The sequence below is a fragment of the Kogia breviceps genome, chromosome 19, assembly GCF_026419965.1.
Source record: "Kogia breviceps isolate mKogBre1 chromosome 19, mKogBre1 haplotype 1, whole genome shotgun sequence".
Lineage (NCBI taxonomy): Eukaryota > Metazoa > Chordata > Mammalia > Artiodactyla > Physeteridae > Kogia > Kogia breviceps.
In genome coordinates this window covers 6,959,962-6,986,829 of record NC_081328.1, presented here as the reverse complement: position 1 = coordinate 6,986,829, position 26,868 = coordinate 6,959,962, and the positions used below count along the sequence as shown (strand labels likewise).

The 26,868-nt window shown below is 44.1% G+C and overlaps 1 protein-coding gene and 1 pseudogene across 2 annotated transcripts in view; one reads left to right on the top strand and one right to left on the bottom strand.

Annotated features, from left to right (window-relative positions):
* The window catches only part of STX8 (syntaxin 8), a 239,081-nt gene that overhangs the window by 167,451 nt on the left and 44,762 nt on the right, over positions 1–26,868 (bottom strand). For both annotated transcript variants that reach the window (XR_010838285.1, XM_059047525.2), the window contains exons 5-6: positions 24,459–24,583; positions 4,740–4,832 (exon numbers count right to left, since the gene is read on the bottom strand). Coding sequence is in view for 1 of the 2 variants with exons in the window: in XM_059047525.2 (XP_058903508.1) it covers positions 4,740–4,832; positions 24,459–24,583 (218 nt within the window). In the remaining variant the exon portion in view is untranslated. The remainder of the gene's footprint in view (positions 1–4,739; positions 4,833–24,458; positions 24,584–26,868) is intronic.
* Positions 9,608–14,799, top strand: LOC131745843 (ADP-ribosylation factor 1 pseudogene; annotated as a pseudogene).

Here is a 26,868-nt window from a genome sequence, read left to right as displayed (position 1 = left end):
GGCTTCAAACAATACACAATCACTCCCGTATAGTTTTGGAGATCAGAAGTCCAAAATCAGTTTCACTCAACTGAAATCAAGGTGTCCCTCTGGATGCTCTAGGGGAGAGTTCATTTCCTGGCCTTTTCTAGCTTCTAGAGCCGTCTTCCCTGCATCCCTTGGCCCCTGCCTCTATCTTTGAAGCCAGTATCATAGCACCTTGCTTCAGTCATCACACGGCCGCGCTTCCATGTCAAAGCTCTCTTGGCCTCTTTCCTTTTGGGGCCGTGACTGGTGGGTGGCATGTGGGGTCTCAGTTCCCCGACCAGGGATTGAACCCACGCCCCCTGCAGTGGAAGTGCAGGGTCTTAACCACTGGACTGCCGGAGAAGTCCCTTGGCCTCCCCCTTTGAGAAGGACACCTGTGATTACATTTAGGCCCCAACCACATAATCCAGGATAAGCTCTCCGTCTCAAGACCCTCGATGGATTAACACACCTGCCAAGTCCCTTGTGTCATAGAAGGAAACACAGAGATCAGGATGTGGGTATCTCTGGGGGCTATTACTCAGCCTGCCACACTACTTTCAACATGAAAATGCAGCTAGGAGCTCTAGCAGACCCTTACAACGGTAATTCACTGACGTGTACATGAAATCTTTGATCATTCTGTCTAGCTCTTTCAAAGGACACCCTGGTCTCCTCAATCCCAGTACTTATGCTGTCGGTAGAGACGAGCGGCCTTCCTTGTCACCGTGGATTCTTCCAGCAAGGAAAGGTTTAAAGACTGACAGAGAAACATCGAACGGACTGGCCGAATTTGGGATAACTGAGCATCAAAAAGAATGAGGAGGACCAGCACCCCCTGGCAGAGGTTAGTGACACTGTCCGTTCCTGGTGCTGTTTCCTCCCTCCGAACCGGGCCTCTGTGGTTCTTCTCAGCGCCGGCTTCAAAGCTTGGCCAACGCCCAAATCAGGTCTCAGAAATATCTACTTCAGCCAAGTCAGTCCCATTCATCTTCTTGTTTCAGTGCTCCTTTCCAAAGGCCCTGTCCTCCTAAGCATGAGCTTGAAGGGGTTTTTCAGTAAAACTGTATCACAGCTGCACTTCAGAACAGCAGCTGGGCAGTCGGCCTGACACGAACCCCTCGCCCCCAGCCATCCGTACGCGTCACCGTGAACTGTGGTCCCATGGGGCAATCTCCCTGGCTCGGCCCTCCACCCACCCCTCTTCTCCTGCATCCCCCACCTTCACCAGCTGCCAACGCCCCCCCCCCCAATCCACCAGACTTGCAGGTCTCCCATCACCCGCCTTTTCGCTGAACTGCCAAGCCTCTTCCTCGTTAGGCTTGGTCACGGGCATAGGAACAGGGTAATTAGTGGTGTGGGCCAGGCCCTCTTTAACTCTCTATGAGAAGATTCCTACAGTGATGATAATTCGACCCTTCGGCTCTGTGGTTTTGCTCGCAGAACCATGTATTGTGTTTTGTTAGTAAGGTCTGGATACTCGATTCCCAAAATGGCCTGGCTGGCCATTATCTTAGCCTATTTGTTTCTCTCATTTCGTGAAAACCAGAGGAATAATTCAGTAGGTCAATAAACCAAGTAGAGATATTTACAACCCAAAGTGGAAACCTTCTCCCGGGTCCCAGAAGCCTCATTATGTACTCGGGTCACAATAAAAATCCAGATGGGGCTGCAAGCCTGTTCTCAACACCTCTAGACATAATGGCCTTCTTGACTTTGACAAAAGGAATAAAGGCTGATCACAGTCCTAGCAGGGATATCATTTTTATCCTCAGAGAGTCTCTCTGTTCCTATGAAAGAAAATGGCTGACTCTGCCCTATTTCTGAGGAGCAAATGTGCACAACAGAAAACCACCAGCATAGCTGCAATCTCAGTGGGAGGCCACCACAGAGAAAACCCAGCTTATTTTGGCAACTCATGGAAAAATACCTCATGTTTGTCTATGTACACATATACGCATCCGGGTCTGGAACGGAGACGAGGACCGGGGAGGCACGGAGGAAGAGGTGGAAAGGATGGGGGTAAAACGTGTGACGGGAAGCAAGAGTCTCCGTGACTAGGATGGCAGATGTGTAATATGTAACCAGGCGAGTGGTCTGTGCATGGGTGGGCTTTCCATCTGTCAGGTGAGCATACGAGGGGCAAGGGGAAAGTACAGTTCTAAATACATTCTCTCAGTGCGTTCAACAGGGGCACTGGTTCCCAAACCTGGCAGCCTGCTGAAATCATGTGGGGAGCTTTAAAGAAGTACTGATGCTTGGGCAGAACAGCGCCGCGCCCCCTCCCCCCCGCCACCCCTGTCACCGAGACATCTACATCCCGGAACCTGAGAATTTGTTAGGTTGCATGGCCAAGGGGCATTAGGTTACAGATGGATCGAGGTTGCTAAATCAGTTGACCTTAAATAGGAACACTATTCTGGATTATCCGGGTGAGCCTGACATAATCACAAAGGTCCTTAAAACAGGGAGAGGGGGACAGAAGCTAGAGGTCAGAGTGGTGCCATGCTAGAAGGACTCAATCCACCACTGCTGGCTTTGAAGGTGGAGAAGGGGGCCACAAGCCAAGAAATGCAGGCCGCCCCTAGACACTGGGAAAGGCAAGGAAATTAATTCTCTCCCAGAGCCTCCAGAGAGGGATACAGCCCTTCCAACACCTGGTTTTAGCCCAGTGAGACCCAAAGCAGACTTCAGAGCTCCAGAACTATAAGGAGGGGGTTGCACTGTCTGAAGCCACCAAGTTTGTGGTAATGCGTTACAGCAACAACAGAAAACCAGCTCAGGTGTGGCCTGGGCTTTGGAGGCTGAGAAGGTCCTCAGGTGATTCTAATATGCAGCAAAGTATGGTGGCTACTGAACAGGATAAGGACACGCCAGTGTGATTGCTTATGCAAGAAAATGCACGGGGACTTCATCCGGGAAGTCAGCACGTCACCTCACCAAAGCAGACACCATCCATCCTCGACCGTGGACCACGGTTACTAGACATGGCTTATCTGAGCACATCACAGGATGGACGTGCTTTACCAGGGTGTGGCTAGCGTCCTTTCTAGACCGACCCACTCAACAGGCTAAATTTCCTTGAACAATTACACCCGTGATAGGCAGGTTTCCTACCGAGCTAATTTTCTTATGAATACTGCCTTTCAAGGAAGGAACTGGCCAATAACTGAGTTAGACGCAAATACGTGAATCAGTACGTTCACATCAGCACCATCAGGAAAGGACTGAATTGTCCTCCTCTCCGCCCTTAAACCATTCAGAACCTCTATCAGGATGTTAAGGCTAGAGGGTGTCTCCATGTGCTTTGGTGATCTATTCATTTATGACAGATGGCAGATGGACAGAATTAACTTTGTATTCATTTACGACAGATGAATGGCATAGTACCGTGGCGACAGGACGAACTCGGTCTTTGCAGAGATGACGTGGGACTTGCGCAACCTGACGGGTGCAGCCCCCCTTTCTCCAACGCTCGCCCAATACAGGGTAACCTTTCTTGAAAGCCGTTCCGCCGTGAGCCTCCACAATACTACGACCAAAAGCTGAAACCTTTCACTTGTCACTCTGCTCTCCCGACTCTGTCTTCCCGAGAGAGGAAGCTAGTGTGAGATTCCATTTCTATCCCTTACAGCTGAGGCGACGTTACGGGGTCCCCTCGGCCACTCTGGGCTTCGCCTCTGACAAACAGCAATAACATCACCTTCACCGTGCTATGCGCTGATTAAACGAAACGGCACAGGTTAAAGGGCTGAGCACCTAGTAGGGGCCTTCGATAAACGCTCGCCTCGCTGAAACTCAACTGTGCCTCTGCTTCCACCCAGCACCTCTCTGCTGAAGCTGCTCACATCTCTTCCTCCCTTTGGTCCTGTCCTCTCGCCGAGCTCTAGTACCTTATTTATCTCCCACTGTCCGCTCGACGCTGCGACTCGGATTCCTCACGGGCACCTCTCACCGGACGGGTCCAAACCGGACTTAGGATCTCCACTCGCAAACCAGCGACACCCCCACCCCGCCCCCGCCCCGAGCCGCCAACTCCCCCGACAGGGTCCGTGCGGTAAAAGCACCGTCAGTCCCCTGCCTCCATCCCCTTCTTCTCCACTTCTACTGCTGCATCTTTCATTCACGCCCCCGTACCCCACACCGCAGGCCTCAAGCACGAGAGCCTCCTGGGTACGCTCCCGACTAAAAGCTGTCTCTGCCGAGCCATCCTGCTCGGGGGTTTGCAAACGAATCTTTCTCCAGCCAGGTTTGGCACATCAAGGCCTGAATTAAAAAAAAAATCTTCAAGTGTTTTTTTTTTTGCCCTGCAGCCTGGTATTTATGACGGAAGAGGAACCAACGCCCCCCCCCCAGCCCCGCACCCCAGGCGCGCAGAGGACAACACAGCGTGCCCTGCCTGTGCGCTGGCGTGGGACGCACTGAACCGCTTCACCCCATGACCGCATAAGGAGAGCCCTCCGGATAAACAGGTCACAAAACAAAGCATTTCTAAACGCAGCTACGGAAAACTGGACGTTTTTTAACCAAATTTCTTTTCCTAGTGTTTAGTAACGACAATCTAAACCCGCCACAAACCACCCTCCATTGCATTAAACTAGCAATATAAAAATCCACTGATGTTAAACTACCTCAGGTGTTCTGTAATATTAAAATCATTTAACAGTTAGACGAGCCTTTAGCATTTATATTAAATGCCAAACCTGGTCAATTTCAGACACGTGTGTTCTCACCGTTTTGTTCATTCAGTTCGTTCCCAATTTCCTGCCCCATTTGCTTCTGGCGACTTATGATCGAGGAAAGGGCATCAAGGCCCGCGTCCTGTTCTGGAAGAAAAAGTGAGACAATTAACTCACTAAAAACCAAAGGAAAACAATTTAAAGTCTAGAATAGACACAACTCAATATATGATCAAAGTAACGTTCGAAATCAGTCAGGAAAAGAGAGAAAAGAGTTAACGTTGGAACAATTGGAACAAAATTAAAAAGGTTAACGCTTATAACCCTCAGACCTTAAACTAAAATGATTTCCAGATGAATTACATTTTAAACATTACAAATGAATGTAAGATTTGACTATATAACCATTTAAAAACATTCTGATACTTGATGCAAAGAGCAAGACTTAATCTTCCAATTTTTTTAAATGGGCAAAGGATATAGATAGGAAATACACAAAAGAATTAAAAAGGAAAACAAAAGCTCTGACATCACTAATTTTTTAAAAATATCAACAAAAAACAATACTGAGGGGTTTTTTTTTTTTTTCTGACTTACCAGATTTGTAAGCATTAAAAAGAATGCTAACACCCAGCGTTAAGTAAAGTGTGAAGAAGCTCTAAGTGCTGAGTCACAGGGGGATAAGTTAACACATCTTTCTAGGGAACGAATCGTGCCTACCTCTCGATCAAGTCTATGACTAGGAAATGTGTGCCACAAAACATCTGGATGGTATGCCATGATGTATATACAAGGATACTCCTCGAAACACTGCTTCGTTTGCCGCTTTTCAGTTTATCGTCTCTCAGCTCCAAGTTCACCCTCTTTTGACTGCTCTGTGAAAACGGATCTGGGTCCTTTCAATAATTTTTCCTTTGCCAGCTTTGGCAGTGGAGGAGGCTGCAGAGATACTGCGGGGGAAACGGGTTTTGCTTCCCGGCTCCAGGGCCCCTCTGACAGACTCCTGCCGTGCCGACAGCTCCTCTGGTGTGCTGTGGCCAGCAGCACCCCAAGGCCAGCAACGTCTCCCAACACACCCCCTCTTCCTTGGGCAGTTCTGGAATAGAGTGCCTCCAGTTAGACGCCTCCCTGTGCACTGTATTCCCTAGTACCCTAAGGACCCATCTCCAGACAGCGCTGCCAGATCAGCGCCACAGCGACTTCTCTGAAATCCAGTGAACCCCAGCTGCGCCTTCTCCAACCTGATCTGCACCTCAACCCCGGGGGTACTGCTGTGGGCGCTCTGTTCCCACAGGGGAGTGACTACACCTTCTACCTGCTATTTGTCTACGTCCTGCTGGCCAACCCCTCATTACTCTAACCCCCATTATAGTTAATAATTCCATACACTACATTTTCCAGTTCAAATCTTTCTCCTGATTGGACCCAGATGGATACATTTATACTAGTGAAAAATTAGAAACAACCTAACGCCCAAACACAGGGATTTGTTTAAAAACGGAGGATAGGGACTTCCCTGGCAGTCCAGTGGTTAGGACTCCACGCTTCCACTGCCAGGGGGCCTGGGTTCGATCCCTCATCGGGGAACTAAGATCCCACTAAGCCGTGCAGTGAGGCCAAAACAAACAAGCAAAACACAGAGTACAGCCATAGAGTAAAACACTATATGGCCGTGAAAAGTGATATTGTACAGGTATATTCTGATTTCAAAAGAAGTTCATGATACATTATTGGGTTAAAGAAAAAAGCAGAATACAAAACAATGTATAGTAAAAATAGCATTTTTGCTTTTTTTTTTTTTTTTTTTTTTTTTTTTAGCGGTACGCGGGCCTCTCACCGCTGTGGCCTCTCCCTTTGAGGAGCACAAGCTCCGGACGCGCAGGCTCAGCGGCCATGGCTCACGGGCCCAGCCGCTCCGCGGCACGTGGGATCCTCCCGGACCGGGGCGCGAACCCGTGTCCCCTGCATCGGCAGGCGGACTCTCAACCACTGCGCCACCAGGGAAGCCCAGCATTTTTGCTTTTAAAAAAATGTTACCTTTCTAAATTTTTGAAAATTTAAAGAGAAATCAAGCTACTCAAGATCCTTTAAATTTTTTTTTTTTTTAACTCTAGACAGTGCCAATCTCTTTAGAAGTACTTTTTCCCTTTACTTGCAGGTGCATTGGAAAGAACATTCCAAGGCTGAGTCTAACAACTCTTCCCACCAAGCACTCTGCTGGGTGAGGGTAACACGCCATTCGTGGCTCCACTTGTTGATGGGGTTTTTTAAAGAATGTCTGTTTCACATGAAGGGCTATCTACAAAAGCAGAAATCATAAAGGTCTTCTTGCCCCGGATCACATTAACACTTCCTTATATAGTTTTTCCCAGTCTTTTTATGGAATTAAGCCATTACACAACTTGCTAATTCATCTGGAAGTTACTTACGCTAATGGTGTGCGCTAAGGACCCCTTAGTAACGATTTTTGACACTACATGCTCTTAACTGTACAAATGACCTGCTGTCTCTAGGGATCATTCCAAGGGACCATTTTATAGCAAAATCACTTTATAATGAGGTTCTTTTGGTCTTTAGTAACAACCTCTTGGATGGCCTCCAAGAAAAATCTATCATCAACCTAGTGCTGCTATAGGATGACCGATGTTACAGTAAAATTCCAAATGCATCCCCCAAATAAACTATATATATTGTAGAACTGAGGGTCAAGTGTCAATGCGAATTAAAAGGTAAAACAATATAAAAAGAGAAAGGGAGATTCCTCTATGGTTTTCAATTAGGAAAAAGATCATTAAAGTCCCGAAGTTGCTTTACCTAGTATAGACATAGATTATGAATGAAAAATACCTATGTTACACTCTTTTCACTTAACCTTGACTCATTATCTGACTTAACTACCTAAAGGTTATCTTGCTAATGCACAACAGAAAGAGGGCTAAAAATTCTGCTCTACTCAAATCATTTTTATAAGAACTTAGTACCTCCTCACTATGTTTATGTGCTACAATACATTTTCATCCTATAATTCAGAAACACAGAAGGTCCAGATAAGAGATGCTGTGGATGTAATAATATTGATGACTTGAGCTTCTACAAGTCTTTACATTTTTATTGGAGTACAGTTGATTTATAATGTTGTTAGTTTTTGTTGTACAGCAAAGTGCATCAGTTATGCATATACATATATCTACTCCTTTTTAGATTTTTTTTCCCGTACACGTCATTACAGAGTATTGAGTAGAGTTCCTTGTGCCCTACAGGAGGTTGTTATTACCTACCTATTTTATATACAGTAGTGTATATATGTCAATCCCAATCTCCCAATCTATGGCTCCCTTTCCCCCTTGGTAACCATAAATTTGTTACAGTTTGTTATCTGTGACTATTTGTTTTGTAAATAAGTTCATTTGTACCATTTTCTGAGCTTCTACAAGTCTTAGAGCAGCATTTCTAAGGGGAGGCAGTGCGGTCATCTTAGAGCCAGTGAACAAAATAAAATGCTGCTACTTGCAAAAATAGCAATGATTATCAAGACCCATGCAGACAGCCACCCAGAACCATGTAAACCTACTACGATGTTGTAATCACAGCTCATTACTATAACCTATCCTACCTTATCGATACCCTAAATCATCATGATTTCACAATAGATCATTTGCAACATACCATACTCTATTAATCATTCTTCAATTTTATAATGGTATTGACTTTAAAAACTGAGTGACCATTGCACTGCACAGAATAATGGCCCCCTAAAGATGTCCACATCCTAATCCCAGGAACCTGTGAATATATGACCTTACATGGCAAAAGAAACTCTGCAGATGTGATTAAGGGTAAGGAATTTGAGATGGGAGATGAGTCTGGATTATCCAGGTGGGCCCAGTTTAATCACATGAGTCCGTAAAAACAGAGAACCTTTCCCAGCTGTGGTCAGAGGGAGGTATGAAGAAGGGTCAGAGATGCAACTTGCTGGCACTGAAGACTAAAGAAGGTGTACAGGAGCCAAGAGATGTGGGTAGCCTCTAAAAGCTGGAAAAGGCAAGGGAATGAATTCTCCCCTGGAGCCTCCAGAAGAGAACCCAGCCCTGCCAACGCCTTGATCGAAGCCCAGGAGCATCTGTAGCTGAACTTCTGACCTGCAGAACTATAAGATAATAAACTTGTATTTTAAGTCCCTACGTCTGTGCTAATTTATTATAGCAGCAGTAGAAAACCAATACAATCGTTTTTTGAAAAATTGCTTCAGAATAGTGAGGTGTTTGACTACTTGCTATCTGAAGACATGCAGAAAAACCATCTTCTAACTAAATACCATGTAATTGTGGGAGGACAATCTGGTGGCTATAGATTAAAAATAAAGGGACAGTCATCAAAACGTATTCTTGCCGAAAGTAACAGACGTCATTCTGATCAAGCCACTAAATCCAACTGCCAATTTACAGAAAATATGTGGGACAGGGGAACACATTAAACAATGTGTGTGGATACAAACAGCAATTCTAGATAGTGGGAAACTATAGGGCAAATGCCCTTGTTCCGTCAACAAAGAAACAGCAAAGAAAAAAAAGAGCTGGCAAAGGCACCTACCTCCTCAAGAAACTTAAGGGTCAACAATTAGTTGCAATGTACAGACCATATTCAGATCCTGAATTGAACAACCTGAAAAAAAAAACCCCATCATGGGACAATCAGGGAAATCAAATACCCAGTCGGTGTTCAGATTAAGAATTGTTAACTTATTAAGGGTAATAATGGCATGGTGGTTATGTTTTTGCTTTTTAAAAACAGTCCTTATCGTTTGCAGACATGCTTTAGAGTTATATTCTGGAATATTCACCAATGAAATTGTACAATGTCTAGGATGTGCTTCAAAACCAATCCAGGGATGGGTAGGTGGGTAGACATATAGATGAAACGAGATGGGCTATGGGTTGATAATTGCTGAAACAAGTGATGGGTAAGACAGAATCATTATCTTACTTTCTCCACTTTCATATGTTTGAAACTGTCAAAATCGACAAGTTACCAACATTTTAACAAGTAAATAAAACCAAGGAACATTCCTAAGAACTGCAACCTCAGGCCCCGACTGAGCACGTGACAAGAGCCCCAAGGGCTGGGACTGTGTCTTCCTTTCCTACCCGACTGAGCACGTAACAAGAGCCCCAAGGGCTGGGACTGTGTCTTCCTTTCCTATGGTTTTGCGCAACTGGTTCAGAGCCCAACTGGTGGTACAGGACAAGTATTTAATAAAGGTGTTTAAACCAAGGAATGACCACAGAAGACCCTACGGACCCTCTAGGTCCGTAGAAGGAAAAAAATACAGTCTCTGCTACATATATACGGAAGGACTTCTCGTTAATACTAGACAGCTCTCTGAGTTTGGGTAATAGAAAAAGTAGCTGACGCTGTGTTGTCCAGTGCCCAGAGAGAAGCGATGGAAATTCCCACATTTAATATATAGGAGCTCTCCTTGAAGAAGAGAAAGTAGATGAGGTCAAGCTGGGTAAAGATAATTACTACATTGGAAAGACTCTTAGAGCAAGTTCTAGGAACAGATGTTTTTAAGATCTGGGGGAAGGAATCTTGATTTAGGTGACAGCTGCAAAAAAAGGTTATCTTGAAAAATCTGTGAGGTTATGATTGCAAGTGTTCAAAGATGAGCTGCTTAGATGTGCCAGGGTACAACACAGCCCGGCCAGCCACCTTCCCCACCGCTATTTCTATGAAAATACTTAGAGACCTAAGAACACAAAAACCCAGAAATAATGCACAACTTTCTGCTAGAATCTAGAAAGAATGTCTATAGACGACGGTAAGAATAGTTGGAGCTAATTAAGAAGCCCCAGCAACAGAAACCTCCTGGGTAGCAGAACAATTCTCCAATGTTTGCCACCCGCCATCTGACTCAGAAACAAGGGTCTGTACTGACCAAAAAAGCACCTTCCCTTGTTTTAGTGCAGGGATTTTTTTTTTTTTTTTTTTCTCTTTTTTGGTCGCAACGCACAGCTTACAGGATCTTAGTTCCCCGACCAGGGGTTGGACCCAGGCCCCAGCAGCGGAAGCGCCAGGTCCTCACCACCGCACCGCCAGGGAATTCCCTCTCACGGGGATTTTGGAGGGGATCCAGTTATCGTCATCACCTCACCCATCTTCTGCTGAACGTCCATTCACGCCTCAAATTATGGCTTAGGTAGCACAGAAGCTGAGGCCGGCTAACTGGCTGTAACGAGGCCTAGCTTCCGGGTCAGGGAAGGAAGGCATTCATTGCCTCGAGTCTACACTCTACCAAAAAACTGTTATTCAGGATGATTTTCCAAGTGTTTTCTGAAGGTCAACGGAAGTACAGAAAGGCTAACAGATGCCACGGGCAAAAGGAAGTTAGAAGTGACCCTTTGTGGTTGTGTATTTTTTTTTTTTTTTTTTTTTTCCCAGTGCGGGACCTGGGCAGGAAGCAAAGCCATAGTAACCTCAGCGCATCACCAAGGTTCCTGGGACGGAGAAAAGACGAGTGAGGCTTTCGTGTAAAGATGACTTCCATTTTTGTGTTTATCCCTGAAAAACAACTTGCTAGGAAATCAAGGCAGGGCTGGGGAGAGAGAGCATTTCAAAACACAAAGGGAAGAGTAGAAAAACATCCTGACCTATAATACATGCTGCTCTCCTCCATTCCTTTACTCCCCGCCCCCCACCGCAAACCCCCAACGCCAGCCGGCTTCCAAAGGGTGGGCATCTCAGGAAGGGTGCTCTCGGTTTGGGAGACAATACAAGCACTTGCACGCGACATCCCCTCGCACCCAGCCTACAGCAATCTGGGAATGGGGCACCTCCTCAGGGGCAGGGATACTTTTCCTGACTGAAAGCCGTTTTTCTTGGCAAAAAGCAACAATGCCCAGAAAATTCATTCGTACTGGCTAGTAAGACAGTCCTTTCAGGACCCATGAATCCTGAAAAGTAAAATCTGCCTTGCTCTTAATTTCGTCACTTTACTTCAGAAAACGGGTGAAATATGTAGAGTTGAAGTGACATGGGAGGAACAGTGCTTCATCCACTGGATAATTGCACTGTGAAAGGGAGTTCAAAACCGAGTGAGACTTCTGCTTCTGGCCAAGAGGGACTGACAGGGACCAGATTTACTTCTGGCCCCAAACAACTGGGGAACAAAACACAAAACCACAGGCAAAATAAATAAAACAACAGCTTCAAGATGCAGACGTCAGGAAATGAAGACAGTGGTCCCCGAGACATGGGAAACAGATGAGACGGGCTCTCTGCCCCAGGCCATCGCCTGGAGAGTTCCCAGGCTATGGTGTGGGGAAGGCAGGTCCCAGGTAGAGCCCAGCAGCCTCCCCGAATTGAGAAGAATCCAACAAACAGGTCCAGGCGACTAAAGTACGTAGGACACAGTACCAGAGAGCTGCACAGAGAAAATGCTGGAGATTTGCACAGGGTCCACCCTGAGACTTCAGGTGAGTGTTGATCAGGGCATATGTGTGAGGAAATCAAGGCTGGGGAAAGAACCACCTGAAAGCCTTAGAAGGAATAACTCTGAGCTCACAGGAATTGCACACGCAACTCCTATCCCTACCCACCAGGTCACCTCATAATTCAAAGGGCATCAGAGAGGGTATGCAGAATGGCTCTGGCTCAGGAGTGAGGGAAATCACCTCTTGACTGGAGTCTGCAAACATTTTCTATCAAGGGCCAGAGAGCAAATACTTTAGGCTTTCTGGTTCATCTTGTCTCCAGTGCAGCTACCCAACCCTGCCATTGTCACAGGAAAGCATCCCTAATAAACGAACGAGCGTGGTTGTGTTTCCATAAAACTTTATTTATGGACACTAAACTTTGAATATTATACAGCCTTTACAAGTCATGAACTATTCTTTGACTCTTTTCAACCATTTAAAAATGGAAAAGCCATTTTTACCTTGCAGACCATACAAAAACAGGTGGTGGGCCAGATGTGGCCCATAGGTCATGGTTTGCTGACCCTTACTCTAAAATAAACACTGCTCTGGTCCACCTGACAAAGCAAGACCCAAATAACTGCATCCCAGCAAAAAAAAAAAAAATCTCAAGAATATTTTTAGAAAGAAATATCTAGTAACTGAAGAAAAACTCACATCTGGCTTTCAAATGAATATTTCCTCCATAAGATTAGAAACAAGGTAAGGATGTCTGCTCTCATAATTCCTACATTGTACTGGAGGTTGTAGCAAGTCTAATAAGGCAAGAAAGAAAAAAGGCATCCAGATTGAAATGAAGTAAAACTACACCAATTAAAAGACAAAGACGGTCAGAGCGGATCAAAAAACAAGAGTCAACTATATGTGGTCTATAAGAACCTCACTTTAAATATAAAGAAATATATGGATTAAAAGTAAATGGATGGGGGCTTCCCTGGTGGCGCAGTGGTTGAGAGTCCGCCTGCCGATGCAGGGGACGCGGGTTCGTGCCCCGGGCCGGGAAGATCCCACGTGCCGCGGAGCGGCTGGGCCCGTGAGCCATGGCCGCTGCGCCTGCGCGTCCGGAGCCTGTGCTCCACAACGGGAGAGGCCACAGCAGTGAGAGGCCCGCATACCGCAAAAAAAAAAAAAAAAAAAAGTAAATGGATGGAGTGGGAGCGAAACCAAGGCCTGCTTTCGAGCAGCAGCTGTGCCACGGCCGCTAAGGGTTTCTGTGCCCACTGTTGCTCCCACCGGTCTACAGCACAGGGCATATCTTTGCAAACCTCTTCAAGGGCCTTTTTGGGAAAAAGAAGCGCCCATTCTCGTGGTGGGCCTAGATGCCGCGGGAAAGACCACCATCCTGTACAAAGTGAAGCCGGCTGAAATCGTGACCACCATTCCCACTACAGGCTTCAACGTGGAAACCGTGGAATACAAGCACGTCAGCCTCACTGCGTGGGACGTGGGCAGCCAGGACAAGATCCAGCCTCTGTGTGCCACTACTTCCTGAACACACAAGGCCTCACCTTCGTGGCTGAGAGCAAAGACAGAGAGCGTGTGACTGAGGCCCGAGAGGAGCTTACGAGGATGCTGGCAGAGGACGAGCTCAGGGGCGCCGTTCTGCTCGTGCTGGCTAACAGACAGGACCTCCACCAATGCCATGAGTGCAGCTGAGGTCACAGACAAGCTGGGTCTACACTCTCAGGCACGGGAACTGGTACATTCAGGCCACCTGTGCCACCAGTGGGGACGGGCTCTATGAGAGACCGGACTGGCTGTCCAATCAGCTCCAGAACCAGAAGGGAGCTGTGCTCCTCTCTCCTCCCACCCTCGGCTTTACTCCCACGTGGCAAATGTGCCCCTGGGGTGCGAGTGCCAGAAGCCGTCTCCGTGGTCGGTCACAGTGCTGCCTGCAACTGTTTTTTTTTTTTTTTTTGCGGTACGCGGGCCTCTCACTGTTGTGGCCTCTCCCGTTGCGGAGCACAGGCTCCGGACGCGCAGGCGCAGCGGCCATGGCTCACGGGCCCAGCCTCTCCGCGGCACGTGGGATCTTCTCGGACCGGGGCACAAACCCGTGTTCCCTGCATCGGCAGGCGGGCTCTCAACCACTGCGCCACCAGGGAAGCCCGCAACTGGGTTTTTATGTAACGTAAACAGGTTTTGTTTCCAATGAGGCAGTTTCTGGTACTCCTATGCAATGTTACTTAGCTTTTTTTTTTTTTTTTTTAATTGTAAAAAGAAAAGCAACCTACTGTTTAGTACTGAGAAGGGATTTTAGGCACACGGGTCACCCAAGAGTCGCCGTTGCAGATGAGCTGGATGCCGCTCCTCTTGGGCTTTAGATCTGCGTCGAGATCCATTTTGGTGGTTGGTTTTTAACCCAAACTCGGCGCATTTCTTAAAACAGTTACAAGATAAGGAGAACACTTGAACACACAGAAGGGAGAAATGCGCCCGGTGTAGGTTCTGCCCTAACGGCCTGAATCCAGTCCACCGGTGGTCTATCCCCCTGTTGGGAAGGTGAAATGGGGCAGAACCAGCCCTGATCTATTCTGCATGGTCACAGTAAGGTCCCTGTGATTTGCTCTGTCTCAGGTCATCCCACACCACAGAGCATTTGTGCTTACAGGGCCGCCCAGGAGATGGGCTGGAGGCTGTAGTCACTTCTCTCAGACCCCTTGGAGGAACCCCAGGCTTTCTGGGGTCAGCATGGGCACTTTGGTTGGAACGCTCTGGTTGGAGCAGGAGCCCTGCAGTCTCCTTGCTTGCCTGGCTCCAGGCTCTCTGGGGTCCCACCAGCATGAGCACAGGTGGCCATCCTTGAACCCCAGCCCCTCGGAGCCCCTGTCTACATGTGCTTTCACTCCCTCAGCCTGCAAGGGTCAGAGGTGCCATCGAAAATAACCTCTACTTTGTTCTTTTGTATTTTGATAAACACTAAAGAAGCTGGAGCTGCTAACCTTGACCTTGGGGAAAACCTCAGAACTGGTTTACTTAGTGTCGCAGAACCTCTTACTGCTTTCAATACACAATTAGTAATCAACTGTTTTGTACACTTGTTTTCAGTTTTCATTTTAACAAGCACTGTAATTACAGCTATTAGAATAAAATCTCTTAACTATTAAAAAAAATAAAAGTAAATGGATAGAGAAAGATAAACCATACTAATAGTCATCAAAAGAAAGCAGGAGTTCCCATATTAATTTCAGACAGAGCAGACTTCAAAGCAAGTAAAGTTATCAAGGATAAAGAGTATTACACAGTAAGGGGGTCAATTCTCCAAAATGACATAACAATCCTTAATGTGTATGCACCTAACAGAGCAAACTACATGAGACGAAAAACTGATAGAGATGCAAGGACGAGGAGATAAATCCACTTATAGTTGAGACTTCCACACCCCTCTATCAGAAATGGACAGATCTACCAGGCATAGTTAAACTCAACACCACTATCAATCAATTGGATGTAATGGACATCTACCGACTGCTTTATCCAACAACAGCAGAATACACATTTTTCTCAAGCTCACATGGAACATTCACCAAGATAGACCACATTCTTGGCCATAGAACATACCTTAATAAATTTAAAAGAACAGAAATCATACAGTTCTGCTCTCGGAATACAATGGAATTGAACCAGAAATCAACAACAGAAAGATAGCTAGAAAAATCTCCAAATACGTAGACATTAAACAACATATTTCTAAATAACACATGATCAAAGAAGTCTCAAAAGAACTTTAAAAATATTTCGAACTAAATGAAAATGAAAACACAACTTATCAAAATTTATGATACAACAATAGCAGTGCACAGAGGAGAATTTATAGCAGCAAATGCATATATTAGACAAGAAGAAATAGCTAAGATAAATAGTCTAAGTTCCCACCTCAGGAAACTAGAAAAAAAAGAGCAAATTAAACCCAAAATAAGCAGAAGGAAAGAAATAGTAAGAATTAGAGCAGAAATCAATGACACTGAAAACAGGAAATCAAGAGAAAAAAAATCAATGAAGCCAAAGCTGGTTCTCTGAAAAGATCAATAAGTTCAATAAGCCTCTGGTCAGGCCAACTATGAAAAAAAAAAAAAGGACACAAACAACTAATATCAAAAATGAAAAAGTAAGCAGAAACACATCATTGTAAACAGCAGTGATGTCCACTTTTTCATTCTGGCAACTTTTTTAAATTAATTTTTATTGGAGTATAGTTGATTTAAAATGATTTCCTGGATACACCAGGAAACTCAGACACCAGCATCTCCACCACTTGCAGGGGTGGTGGTGGGGGGGTGGTGTTTGTCTAGAAGCTCCCTGGAGAATGCAACAGGAACAGTACCATAAAGTTTACAGTAAAACAGGAACAGAGGCAACCACTTGATTTTGCACAGGTATATGCAAGCACTTCAAACCATCCACTCTTCTCGAACCCTGGCATGCCAACTGTCCATCACAGCACCTTTAAAAGCAGAAGCACAAACATCACAAGTGTTTGACCATAGGGCTGTGTGGTTCTGGATTTTATGAGAAAGCCATCTTTGATATACAGGGTTATAAAACGTTGCCACGTTACAGACCTACAGATTTCCTTTTTATATAAGTTCAAATGCTGCAACCATGACAAATCAGTGTCATTAGGGCATCCTCATTTCTCCAAAAATCATCTCATCAAAATTGTACCACATCAAAGGAGTTTCCCCATCAACCATCAGCTATGACATGTGGTGCTTTTTAGGATACAGATACATTGTTGACAAACAGCTAATGGGTGAAACCGCGGACCAACACGTAGGATTACAGGATAAACAAGAAAAACCACATGATCATATCACCAGATGCAGAAAACATATCAGACAAAATCCAACGTCTGTTACTAATAAAAACTCTCAGTAAACTAGGAATAGAGAGGAAGCTCCTCAACTTCATACCTACAAAACCAGCTGGTGGCACAGTGGTTAAGAATCTGCCTACCAATGCAGGGGACATGGGTTCGAGCCCTGGTCAGGGAAGATCTCACATGCCGTGGAGCAACTAAGCCCGTGCACCACAACTACTGAACCTGCGCTCTAGAGCCTGTGAGCCATGACTACCGAGCCCTCGTGCCACAACTACTGAAGCCCATGTGCCTAGAGCCCATGCTCCGCAACAAGAGGAGCCACCGCAATGAGAAGCCCGTGCAACGCAATGAAGAGTAGCCCCCACTCGCCACAACTAGAGAAAGCCCGATCACAGCAATGAAGACCCAATGCAGCCAAAAACAAAACAGAACAAAACACCCACAGCTAACAACGTACTTAATGATGTGAAACTCAAAGCTTTCCCCCTAAGGTCAGGTAAAAGACAAGGATGTCCCTTCTTGCCACTTCTTTCCAGCCTTGTACTAGAAGTTCTAGCTAATACAATCCAAAAAGAAAAGGCATACAGATTGGGGGGAAAAAAAAAAAAAAAAAGAAAACTTCATTTGCAGGTTATATGATCACCTAAGTAAAAAATCCAAAAGAACTGACAAAAAATCTCCAGGAACTGGAGGAAAAAAGCCATCATAGCAAGGTTGCAGGATACAAGGTCAATATACAAGTCCATCTCTTCCCTATATACCAGCAATGAATGGGTGGAATTTGAAATTAAAAACACAGTACAACTTACATTAGCAACCCCAAAAGTGAAACACTTAGGTATAAATCAAACAAAGTATGTACAAGAGCTAAATGAAAAAACTACAAAACTGATGAATGGAAGCAAAGAAGAACTAGATAAATGGAGAAATAGTCCATATTCATGGACAGAAAGACTCAATATTGTCAAGGTATCAGTTCTTCCCAACTTGATCTAGACTCAACACAATTTCAATCAAAATCCCAGCAAGTTATTTTGTGGATATCAACAAACTGATCCTAAAATTTATATGGAGAGGCAAAAGACCCAGAAGAGCTTACACAATATTGAAGGAGAAAAGCAAATTTAGAAGACTGACACTACTCGACTTCAAGATTTACTATAAAGCTAAAGTAATCAAAACAGTGTAGTACTTGGTCAATGGAACAGAACAGAGAGCTGAGAAACAGACCCTTATAAATACCATCAACAATCTTTGATAAAACAGCAAAGAAAATACAATGAAGTAAAGATAGTCTTTCAACAAATGCTGCTGGAAAACCAGACATTCACATGAGAAAAAATGAATCTAGACCCTACATTCTTGACAAAAATTCAAAATAATCATAAATCTAAATTTAAAACAAAGCTATAAAATTACTAGAAGATCACATAGGAGAGAACCTAGATGACCTTGAGTATAGCAATGACTTTTCTTATTACTTCATTCCTTCTTCATGCTCTTTTATGTAGAAAGTTTCTAATCTATATTATTTTCCTTCTCTCTAAATAACTTTTAAACCATTTTTGCAAGGCAGGTCTACTGGCAAATTTCCTCAATTTTCATTTGTCTAAGAAAGTATTTCTCCTTCAGTTTTGAGGGATAATTTCACAAGGTACAGAATTCTAGATTGGTGAGATTGTTTTGGAGGGTTTTTTGCCAACACTTTAAAGATTGCACTCCAATTTCTTCTTGCTTGCATGGTTTCTGAAAAGTCAGATGTCATCTTTACATTTGTTCTTCAGAAGTGAGGGTTTTTTTTTTTTTTTTTTTTTTTTTTTTTACTTCTAGATTCTTTTGGATTTTTTATCTTTGTGATTTTCTGTACTTTGAAAATGATGCCTAGGTGTAATTTTTTTGGTATTTATCCTGCTTGGTGTTCTCTAAGCTTCCTAACTCTGTGGTGTGGTGTCTGCCATTAACCTGGGGGAAATTCTCAGCCATTGTTTCAAATATTTTTTGTTTTATTCCTCTCTTCTCCTTCTGGTATTCCCATTACACGTCTGCTACACCTTTTGCAGTTGTCCCAATGTCCTTGGATATTTTGTTCTGTTTTATATCAATCTTTGTTCTCATTGCTTTTCACTTTTTGAGCTTTCTACTGAGATATCCTCAAGCTCAGAGATTCTTTCCTCAGCCATGTCTAGTCTACTAATAAGGCCATCAAAGGCATTCTTCATTTCTGTTACAGTGTTTCTGACCTCTAGCATTTCTTTTTGGCTCCTTCTCTCTGCTTCCATTGCCCATCTGTTCTTCAATGCTATCTACTTTATCTATTAGAATCCTGAGCATGTTAATCAGTTTTAAATTCCTGGTCTGGTAATTCCAACATCCCTGGCATGTCTGGATCCGATGCTTGCTCTGTCTCCTCAAATTATGTTTTTCTGCACCTTGTAATTTTCTTATTAGATAGGATGTATGTGGTAAAATGAACTGCTGTAAAAAGACCTTTAGTAAAAGGTGGTGGTGAAGTGTGGGCGTTAAGGGAGTGTTCTACAGTCCTATCATTAGGTCCCAGTCTTTAGTGAGTCTATGTCTCTGGGCTGTGAACATCACAAGGGTTTCAAAGTTTTTTCCTCCCCTTGCCACTCAGGTGGGACAGGATGGCCAGTGGGCTAGAGTTAGGCATTTCCTTTCCCCCACGGTCAGTTAGACTGATACAATTTAGCAAGTTAGGTCCTGGTTAAGTAGTTTCTGAGGATGAAACCTTGTTAAGAAGAACAGAGTGCTCTGGCATATTCCAAAATGGTTCCTTTTCGCCTCTCTCGGCCAGAAACGGGAGGGGATTTTTCTCTGGTATTTACTGTGAGAACCTGGTAGAGCTCCTAGAGGTGAATCTCACACAACTGTGAGGACTCCACTATGACTGGGTCCCCTCGAGTTTTTAATTCTCAGATTTGTCCACACTGAGCCCCCAGCAACTCGTCAATTACAGTTCAGGTTTTCCTACCCAGCTGGTTCCCGCTCAGAAGACTCTGCTCCAGTAAGCTGTGACTTCCTGTATATTCTCCCGTCTCTCCAATCTTGCAGGAAGTGATTTGCCCTGTGTCCTCCTCTCTTAACAGATCCAAGAAGAGTTGGTGACTTTTTCAGTCTGTTCAGCTTATTTTTTAAGAAGATGTTGGGGGTAGGAGTTTATTTACTTATTTTTGTTGTGTTGGGTCTTCGTTTCTGTGCAAGGGCTTTCTCCAGCCGCAGCAAGCAGGGGCCACTCTTCATCGAGGTGTGTGGGCCTCTCACTATCGCGGCCTCTCTCGTTGTGGAGCACAGGCTCCAGACGCACAGGCACAGCAGCTGTGGCTCACGGGCCCACTTGCTCCGTGGCATGTGGGATCCTCCCAGACCAGGGCTTGAACCTGTGTCCCCTGCACTAGCAGGCAGATTCTCAACCACTGTGCCACCAGGGAAGCCCTGTTAAGCTAATTACTGATTGTTAGGATGGAGTGGTGACTTCCAAGGTCCTTACAGGCAGAACAGGAAACGAGAAGTCTGGCAATGACTTTTAGATACAAAACCAAAGGTACAATCCATGGAAGAAATAATTGATAAGCTGGACTCCATTAAAATTAAAATCTTCTGCTCTGTGAAAGATACTATCAAGGAAATAAATCATAGACTGGGAGAAAATATTTGCAAGAAACATCTAATAAAACACTGTTACCTAAAATATACAAAGGACTCTTAATGGACCAAAGGTCTTAACAGATACCTCACCAAAGACAACATACAGATGGCAAATAAGCATATGAAAACATGCTCCACATAAGTCATAAGGGAAATGCAAATTAAAGAGATACCACTACACATCTATTAGAATGACCAAACTCTGGAAACTGACAACATCAAATGCTGACAAGGATGCAGAGCAATAGGAACTCTCAGTTCATCACTGGTGGGGATGCAAAGTGGTACAGTCACTTTCGAAGACAATTTGGTGGTTTCTTACAAAACTAAACATTCTTACCATGTGATCTAGCAATTGCACTCCTTGGTATTTATCCAAAAAGTTGGTAAACTACATGTACACAAGAACCTGCACACAGATGTTTACAGCAGCTTTTTCATAACTGCCCAAATACGGAAACAATCAAGATGTCTTTCAGAAGGTGAATGGATAAACAAACTTGGTACAAGCGGAGAGTGGAATATTATTCAGTGCTAAAAAGAAGTTAGCTACCAAGCCTTGAAAAGGCATGGAGGAACCTTAAACACATAACTACTAAGTGAAGGAAGCCAATCTGAAGTCTACATACTATATTATTCCAACTACTGATATTCTGGAAAAAGCAAAACAATGGAGATGGTAAAAAGATCAGAGGTTGCCAAGAGTTGAGGGAGGAGGGAGAGAAACAGGCAGGGCACAGAAGATTTTTAGGGAAGTGGAAATACTCTGTATGATATTGTAATGAGGGATATGTCATTTTACACTTGTCCAAACCATAGAATGCACAACACCAACAGTGAACCCTAAGATAAACTATGGACTTTGGGCGATTAGGATATCAATGTAGGTTAATTAATCATAACAAATATATCATTCTGGTGGTTGATAATGGAAGAAGACTATGCATGTGTGAGGAAAGGGGTTATATGGGAACTCTCTGTACCTTTCTCTAAATTCTGCTGTGTACTTAAAACTGCTCTTAAAAAAAAAAGTCTTTTTTAAAAAGTAAGACTGTCTTTATCCACAGATGGCATTGACCATTTGTATAGAAAATCCTATAGATTCTACCCAAAAGCTATTAATTACTGAGTTTATTAGCAAGGCTGCATGATCCAAGGTCAGTATACAAAAATCAATTGTATTTTTATATACTAGCCACAATCAGAAGTAGAAATTTATAAATGCCAATAAGAGAAAAAAATATGAACTACTTAGGGATAAATGTGATAAAAAATGTATAAGACGTACAGTGAAAACTACAAAGCACTGCTGAGAAAAATTAAAGAACTAAATAAATGGAGAGATATACCATATTCATGGATCAGAAGACTCAATACTGTTAAGATGTCAGTTCTCCCCAAATTAAAGAGGCAATGTAATCCCAATCAAAAGCCCACAAGGCTTTTCTGTAGAAATTGAAAGCACATTCTGAAATTCATATGGAAATGCAAAAGATGTAGAATAGCCAGTCACATTTTGAAAAAGAACAAAGTTGGAGGACTTATACTACCTGACTTAAAGACTTGTGGCAAAGGTACAATAATGGAGACAGTGTGGCACTGACGTAAAGATAAACAAATGGACAAGTGGAACAGAATGGAAAGTCAGAAATAGGCCCACACCATATATGGTCAATTGATTTCCGACAACAGTAAAGTAATTCAGTAGAGAAAGGATACTCTTTTCTTTCAACTAGTGCTGGAACAAACAAATATGCAAATGAAAAAAAAGAATGCATTTCATCTTGCTATATTAAAAAAATTCAAAGTAGGTTTTGTAAAACCTACTGTGTAAAAAAAACAAAAAAAAAAACAAAAAAAACCTACCGTAAAACCTAAAACTATAAAATTCCTAGAAAAAAAAGGCAGTAAATCTTTGTGGCTTTAGGTAGTCAAAGATTTCTAATTGGACTTCATTAAAATTAAAAACCTCTGCTCTTTAAAGGACATTGTTAAGAAAACCAAAAATATAAGCCACAAATGGGGAGAAAATATTCCTAAAACATAAATATCTGACAAACATAAAAGGATATGGTTTTTAAAATTCTTAAAACTCAATAATAAAAAACCACCCAATTAAAAATAGGTAAACAATTTGAACACATACTTCATTGAAGACATGCTGATGACAAATTAAGTACATGCAAAGATTCAGTCATTGGGGAAATACATATTAAAACCACGATGAAATGCAACGACACACCTACTTGAATGTCTCAAAGTAAAGACTTTCTATAACATTCTTTGGTGAGGATCTGAAGCAACTGGGACACAAATTCTTCTGGTGGCGATGTAAAATTGTACAACCACTTTTGAAATGAGTCTGGCAGTTTCTTTAAAAGTTAAACATAATGGGGATGTATGTACATGTATAGCTGATTCACTTTGTTATACAGCAGAAACTAACACACCATTGTAAAGCACTTATATTCCAATAAAGATGTTTAAAAAAAAAAAAGTTAAACATACGCCTCAGTCATTCCACCAGTATTTACCTACGAAAAATGAAAACGTCTGTCCATACAAAGACTTGCACGTGAATGTTCATGGCAGTTTTATTTGTATAATACAAAATACGCATCAATAGGTGAATGGATATGCAGATTGTGGTCAATTTATGCAAGGGAATACTATTCTGTAATGTAAGAGAATGAAATACTAATCCATGGAACAACGTAGATGAACCTTAAAATAGTTACACTGAGATAGAGGCTCGACCCCCCCCCCCAACAAAAGAGCACATACTGTATGAGTCCATTTATACAGAAAAACTAATTTATAGCAACAGAAAGCAGATCAGCAGCTATCTGGGTATGTGGGAGGGCAATAGATTTACAAAGAGACATGAAGAAAACTGTCGGGAGTAATGATTATGTTTATTATTTGGATTGTACTGATGGTTTCACAGGTGTATACACGTATCAAAGCTTCCTAAAGCATACACTTTACATATGTGCTATTTACGATGTCAACCACACCTCTATAAAGCCATTTTTAAAGAAGTAGATCATCTGTAACACGGACATGACAAAATGTCTATCACTCATATTAACTTTTTTAAAAAGCTGTGGAATTATCTATATCATGATCTCATTTATGTAAAATATGTGTGCTTATACTGACTATACAGTATGCATGTATGTATAGAAAACAGCCTGAGGAAATATACTGTTAATCTGTCTACAGTTTGAGATCGGAGAAACAATACAGATACAGCTTTTCATTTTATATATCCCTACGTTGTTTGAACTTTGTATAACAAACACGCGTTACTTCTGAAATTAAGAGAAGAAATTAGCAGTTTTAAAAGCCACCGGGCAAGATGAACTTGAAGGTTAAAAACCCAAATCACTTCTTTGGATGGCAGAAACGAACAACACTGTAAAGCAACTGTACTCCAATAAAAAATAAAAAGTAAAAAATAAAACAAATTGACTTACATATGAAAAAAAATGGAGTCTTTTCTTTGGAGAATGATCCCCAGTCGTGGAGAACAGGGAGGGGGCACATGCCTCAGAGTCACCTGGACTGAGCAGGCTCAGGACTGCTCTGTCCCTCTCCCAGGAGAGAATCCCTACTTCCATGAGCTGCCTGGATGGACAACAGCGTTTGTCTAATCTTCAGGTATCCCGAGGCACAAAAGCGCCAAGAGCTCTCAAAGACCAACAGTCTTACCTCCGATTTTCAGCGGGTGTAAGGAATATCCAAGGCTATGGTAAAAAAAAAAAAAAAAATCTGACAATGTGTCTGAGCCCACGCTCTTGGGGTATTTAGTACCTTGGATAATTTTCTGCTGCTGTTCCCGGATTTCATCAAAACCCAAGCCTCTGGTCTCCTCCGGCTCCTCGAAGAGCCAAGGGTTGGGTACTCCTCGCTTGGCCCCTCCGGTCATCAGGCTGGACCTGAGAACAAGATTGAAGGCGTTACATTACTCGAAACACACAGCTCTGCCGCAAATCACTCCCACGAGTGCAGAGGGGGCTGGCCTCGCCTGCTTTGAAAAGTCAATTCGACTGCAATTCATTGCGTGCTTAGTTTATGCCAGCAACTGTGTTCAGTGCTGGGAGAGATACGCAGATGAAGAAGGCCCAAGCCTGGTCCCCAGGAGAATGACAGCCTGTAAAGGAGACTGAGGCAACGCATGACGGTTTTACTAATCCTCCACGAGACATCCGAGTCAATAATCATAATTGAAGGTCTTACATTTCAAAACACAAGGCCAAATGGAAGCGGCCTTTCTATTAGGACAGTCTCACGGGTGGCACCAAAGGCCCAAATACTATTTCTCAAGAAGATATAATGTTGCCACTACAGGTTACAGCATTAAAAATGACCACTGGCTTCCTTGTTAGAGGGTATTTGGCTGCTCAGATAGAAACACATGCAGGGTTTCAAAACCAATTCTATGAAAAGAGCATAGCATTTATAACACAAACTCTGAATTATCCATCTTAATCTTGACTCCCTCTCATAACGCATAAGCTCCTTCTGCACCGGACATATTGGGCTCCTTGCCGGCCAAGGAACACAGAACACACATTTCTGGCCTCAGTGCCATGTTTACAGGATCCTTCTCACCCCAGGTATCTCCTCTCCTGCCTCCACCTGCCCACATTCTGTCCAAACTGTGAGGCCCATCCTGTGGATGAAACCATATCTGTCCATTTCTACCCAGATGGGAACAGCCACTCACTTTATAGTATGACTCATAGGATTCTTTATAAAATGACGGTAATGGGGGACTTCTCTGCTGGGGCAGTGGTTAAGAAGCCACCTGCCAATGCAGGGGACATGGGTTCGAGCCCTGGTCTGAGAAGATCCCACATGCCACGGAGCACCTAAGACCGTGCGCCACAACTACTGAAGCCGGTGCACCTAGAGCCTGTGCTCCACAACAAGAGAAGCCACCGCAATGAGAAGCCCGCACCGCAACGAAAAGTAGCCCCCGCTCGCCACAACTAGACAAAGCCCAGGAGCAGCAACAAAGACGCAAAGCGGGCTTCCCTGGTGGCGCAGTGGTTGAGAGTCCGCCTGCCAATGCAAGGGACACGGGTTCGTGCCCCGGTCTGGGAGGATCCCACATGCCGCAGAGCGGCTGGGCCCGTGAGCCATGGCCGCTGAGCCTGTGCGTCCGGAGCCTGTGCTCCACAACGGGAGAGGCCACAACAGTGAGAGGCCCGCGTACTGCAAAAAAAAAAAAAAAAGACGCAAAGCAGCCAAATATTATTATTATTTTTTTTTTTTAAAAAAAAGGGCTGTGCTCACCAGCTCTACTTCTTGACCCTCGGGGTTCACGCTTCGGCCCCCGTGATCCAACTTCTACCCCGTCACCCTGCTGAGACTTTTCTCAACCATAACCTCCTTACTGCCAAAACCTTGCCCCAGTTCTCACTTCACCTGTCCTCCAGGCCTCACTGGCCACTGCTGACCTTCTGCCAGTATCCAGGAAACCCCTCCTCCCTCAGCTCCTTCCACGCCACTCTCTCCCACGGGCAGGTCCTTCTCTGTAACTTGCAGGTGACCTCTTCTTCCATCTGCCCTTTAAATAGAAGTGTGCCTCAGGGATTCTATTTAGATCTTCTCTTCTTGCTATACTGTCTCTCCCTGGGCAATTTTATCTGTGGTTTCAGGCCGTAAGGACAGATGCTAGCGGTGCTTAGACCATTTTTATGCCCCAATACGAATGAAACAGGCCATATTCTCTTGAGTCATCATGGTGGTGGATTCTTACCTGGGGGCTCCCGCCCTGGCAGGGCACTATCAGAAATCTGACGGTGGGGGAAGAATGGCATACAAATAGTTAAAAAGAAACCCCACATATCACAATCCAGGTGAGGCAGGTCCTCCCCCACCAGCCTGATGGAAAAATCACCGACTTTCAAATTTCTCTCCCCACACCATCTCCCCTACAGGCGCTTCTCTCTACATTTATGGATCTTCCTTTAGGACTCTCCAGCTGGGAACTCCACTCCAAATTCAGCACACCCAAAACCAAATTCCCTACTCTCACCTCATAAGCTGTTCCTTCTCCTATCCTCTCTAGCGGGATCACTGTATTCCCAAGTCATCCAACCCCTCCCCACCCCACCCCCACCCACCCCCCGCCACGTCTCATCAGTTCCCAAGACCTCCCTTGGAGCTGGTTCTCAAGTCCGTGCCCCATTTCCATCCCCACCGGTGCCGCCTC